Source organism: Notothenia coriiceps, unplaced genomic scaffold, assembly GCF_000735185.1.
Source record: "Notothenia coriiceps isolate Sejong01 unplaced genomic scaffold, NC01 NC01_scaffold00001630, whole genome shotgun sequence".
Taxonomy (NCBI): domain Eukaryota; kingdom Metazoa; phylum Chordata; class Actinopteri; order Perciformes; family Nototheniidae; genus Notothenia; species Notothenia coriiceps.
Window position 1 is genome coordinate 332,865 of NW_011334331.1, and position 3,805 is coordinate 336,669.

The following is a 3,805-nucleotide window of genomic DNA, read 5'->3' on the forward strand; positions in this document are numbered from 1 at the left end:
CTATACTTTTGTCCTTTTACTTGAGCAACATTTGCTATGCAGAACTTTTACTTGTATTCCTAGACTCTGGTACTTCTACTTTTACTTAAGTACAATATCCGAGTACTTCTACCACCTGCTCTGTGTAAACAAAGGCTTTAAATATTTAACTATTTGATAGTGGGCTGCATTGATGAATAGCGCATGCGCAGTGCAGTCTGTGTGTGAGAGAGACGGAATGCTATAGTTCTCACACTGCCACTGACATCTCGCGAGAACGTGGCAGCCTCCGAGGTGCAACGAAAGCAGTAAAGCGGCAGGAGCTACGAGAAGAAAAACTTGGATTTTGGGCGACATAAGCGAGGATTACCAAAATGACCAGTGGGTATCGAAATATATTCGGACTGTAAGGCATTCGTGCACTTAACTGGGTTGAATGTAGTCTGTTGTTATCTTTTCCGCTCGTTAGCCATGGCCGCCGTTGTACTGGGCTCCGTCTATTTGCTGCAAATGACGTAAAGTTATTTCTCGGAATTCACGCCAGTATGGGTTGTTCTTTACGCATGGGCTGGCTGTTAAGGGGTTACTTAGAGTGCACGGGTTTATGCTGAGTGTCAAGTTTAGTGTTTATTTTAATTATGTGCGTTTTGTATTTGTCAACATCGATAGGTGGTGTATTGTCAGGCTCTTGCGTCAGTCTGAGCCTAGGCCTGCAACCCCAGCAGAAACATAACACGTACAGCTGTTGTTGTCGCGGCTTGTAGAAGCTATTTTCATAATTTTAGTGTCCTTTTAACACGTCTGTGTCTTTATTTACCATCTTTAAATAACCGATTGGACACACCGTGATATGATGTCCTCTGTTGTTCTGAAGCAGCTCCAGAGCGCCTGCTTGCCACGTCGGCTGCACGTTTTGCACCATTTTCTGTTACTGACGGTCTGTCTCTTTAAATGTAGTCTAGTGTAGACATTAAGAGAAAGCCCTTTTAACAGAGGTGGAAGAAGTACTTATATATATATATATTAATATATCATATATATATATATATATTGCACTTTAAGTAATATATATATTGCACTTTAAGTAATATAAAAAATACCAGAGTCTTGGAATACTCTGTTACAAGTAAAAGTCCTGCATTGCAAATGTTACTCAAAGTACAAGTAAGTTTTGGCATCAAAATATACTTAAAGTAAAAGTACTATTTATGCAGATTGGCCTATTTTATTATATCATATGTTTCCATTATAATTAGTGATGCATTATTGTTTGTATCACAGCTGTTAAACGGGGATCTAATTTAAATTATTGTGTAAACCGCAGGGTAGCATTTGGATTTACTCCAGGTGTAACTAGAGTTTTATTTAAGTGTTGATTATATTTCACATTATTAATCCAAATCTGAAAAGTAACTAAAGGTTTAAACTAAGTGTAGTAGCGTAAAAGTACACTATTAACCTCCCTGAATTGTAGTGGGTTAGAAGTACAAAATAGCTCAAAATTGTAAGTGTACTTGTGACTTTACACAACTGCTTTTCAAGTTGTTACTTTTTGGGTTCTTGAGTAATAGAGGTGTTTAAAGGGTGTAGCTGAAATACCTGATGTGTTGCTCTTCAAAGTGCCTGTTGTTGTATTACATTGTTTTCTTTCTTTCTTTTGCATGACACGCAGGAGGTAACCAACGTGAGCTTGCACGTGCAAAGAATGCCAAAAAAGGTGGTGACAAAGGGAAGAAGGCCGATGATGGGCTGTCTGCCGCGGCCCGGAAGCAGAGGTAAGGTCTGCATGCGTTAAAGAAATGGGATGAACACAAACACAAGATATACATTTTTGCAGCACCACACGCAACATGTGTTTGATCATGCCTTGAATGTTGTTGACTAGTTCACTGATCATGCAGTTATGTCTTTTTTGTCAGATAATTCAATTTCTTGAAACATTCCCATACGGAAGAATACAGATCCAGTGCTGCAAAAAATAACCGTACAGCATTTTCTTGTATTAAATAAAGCAAGCCGTTTTTTATTTGTTGCTGTATAATCCTTGCCAGATAACCAATAGCTAGGTGTACCTGTGTGTGTTTGTGTGTTACCATTTAGTTTGCCTTATAAAATCTCTCTTTTTAAATGTCCCTCTCTCCCCAAGGGATGCGGAAATAATGCAAGAGAAGCAGAAAGCAGAGAAAAAGGGGGCCGGAGGAGGAAAAGAAGAAACCAAGTCCAAGTAAAGAATGAAGAGAATTCAGAGACAGATCCGACTCAGTGCTCCAGTAACATCCCATGTTCAGCATTCTTCCTGATATTTATGAGAATGGTTCTGTCTATCCTCAAGAATCTAGGATCCTTCATTCTTCCCTATTGCAAATGACATTGCTTGTTGGATTTGTTATCTTTACTTGGTGATAATTTATCTGAGCAATGTAACGGTTGTCCCACGTTGGTGCAGCATGCAGAGGAGCACAGTGGTGTTAGCAGCAGGAGAAAGATGAACAATTGTTGACACAAAGCACCCATGTCAAATTTGTGTATTTTTGTAAAAAACATGTCCCTGGCAGGTTTCAAATAAAATGTATCTTTTTAATTCATGATTTTTTGTATTCTGATGGTTGGTGTTATATTTTGACATGACACGCAATACTTTTGGGAGCTTTTGTATTAGTGTTTAAGAAGGGACAAGGCACATCAGTTAACATGAGTGCTTCAGTCCTTTGTGTGAATTTGCCAGATATAGGGGCTAATTTTTATCTGTAAAAGAAAACATACAAGTAAGCACAGAAAGACAAAGCCATGAGCAAAATGACAACACATTAGGTAGAAACATATTGAATAGATGACTGTTACATCAGGTAGTATTTTTTTAAATGGCATCACATTGAAATGCAATTTAAATATAAAATGTCATTTGACAGGGAACATAAGGAATCGCCACTAAATGAACTATTACTGGATGTTCCTCAATGTTATTTTAGATTTAGATTATTTAACTTCTTGCTTTCAGTCAGTGGCCGTTTCTCAATGTCGAGTATACGTTCTGCAGAGCCACTATTTCAAGTATACTACGTCATCGAGTGGCGCCGAAAGATTGTTTAAATGCATGCCCAGCAGCAGGTATCCTCGACATTGAGAAACGGTCTGAGTCTTAAAAAACATTACCAAAAGTGTCTAACAAACAAAAGGTGAATAATTGCTGTTTCGGATTTAAAATATAATTATTCCCAGGCCCTTGAAACATGTTAGACCTTCCCTGCATAGAAACATCTCCAATCTGTAAATAAAGAAATGTTTTGTAAATGTAAAAAAAAGTCGAAATATTAATATATTATTGCTAAACTACTTTTTTTTTAACCTTCTAGCAATACTGCACTATCCAATTTGTGTGATTAGCATGCTAGTTTATATTAAAATAGCTGCTTGGAGATACACTCAATGATCCGACAAAAGAGACAACTTAAACATAGCCAACAATATGTTGGTTTTATAATGATCTATAAGAATACTAATATAAAGGTAATCAAATAGTGCAAGGCAATCAAAGACATGTTTATATATTCATTAATAGGGATTGCCACTGCTTTTCCTCCCAGTCTTTCTGTGAAATGAAGCTCTCCACATGGTGACTTTACAGGACCAACTGTGATGTGCTGCATGGTACAGAACAGTACGCTCATGACCTACTTACATCAATGTCAGGCTCTGCAATGTGTACACCATAGACTGGTGTACACCCCAGGAAATATAATAGGCCACCGTACTATGCAGACAAATTCAAGTGGGCTCCTGCAGAGACTTGCATCCAGTATCAGGGTCAGTATGGCAGCCAGACACC

At 38.0% G+C, this 3,805-nt stretch overlaps 1 protein-coding gene across 1 annotated transcript; it reads left to right on the plus strand.

Annotated features, from left to right (window-relative positions):
* The first annotated feature begins 207 nt into the window (after positions 1-207).
* LOC104963071 (small EDRK-rich factor 2) lies at positions 208-2,567 on the plus strand. Its single transcript, XM_010791624.1, has 3 exons — positions 208-360; positions 1,652-1,754; positions 2,126-2,567. The coding sequence occupies exons 1-3, from the start codon at positions 354-356 to the stop codon at positions 2,205-2,207; spliced, it is 192 nt and encodes a 63-aa protein (XP_010789926.1). The 5' UTR covers positions 208-353; the 3' UTR covers positions 2,208-2,567.
* The last annotated feature ends 1,238 nt before the right edge of the window (positions 2,568-3,805 follow it).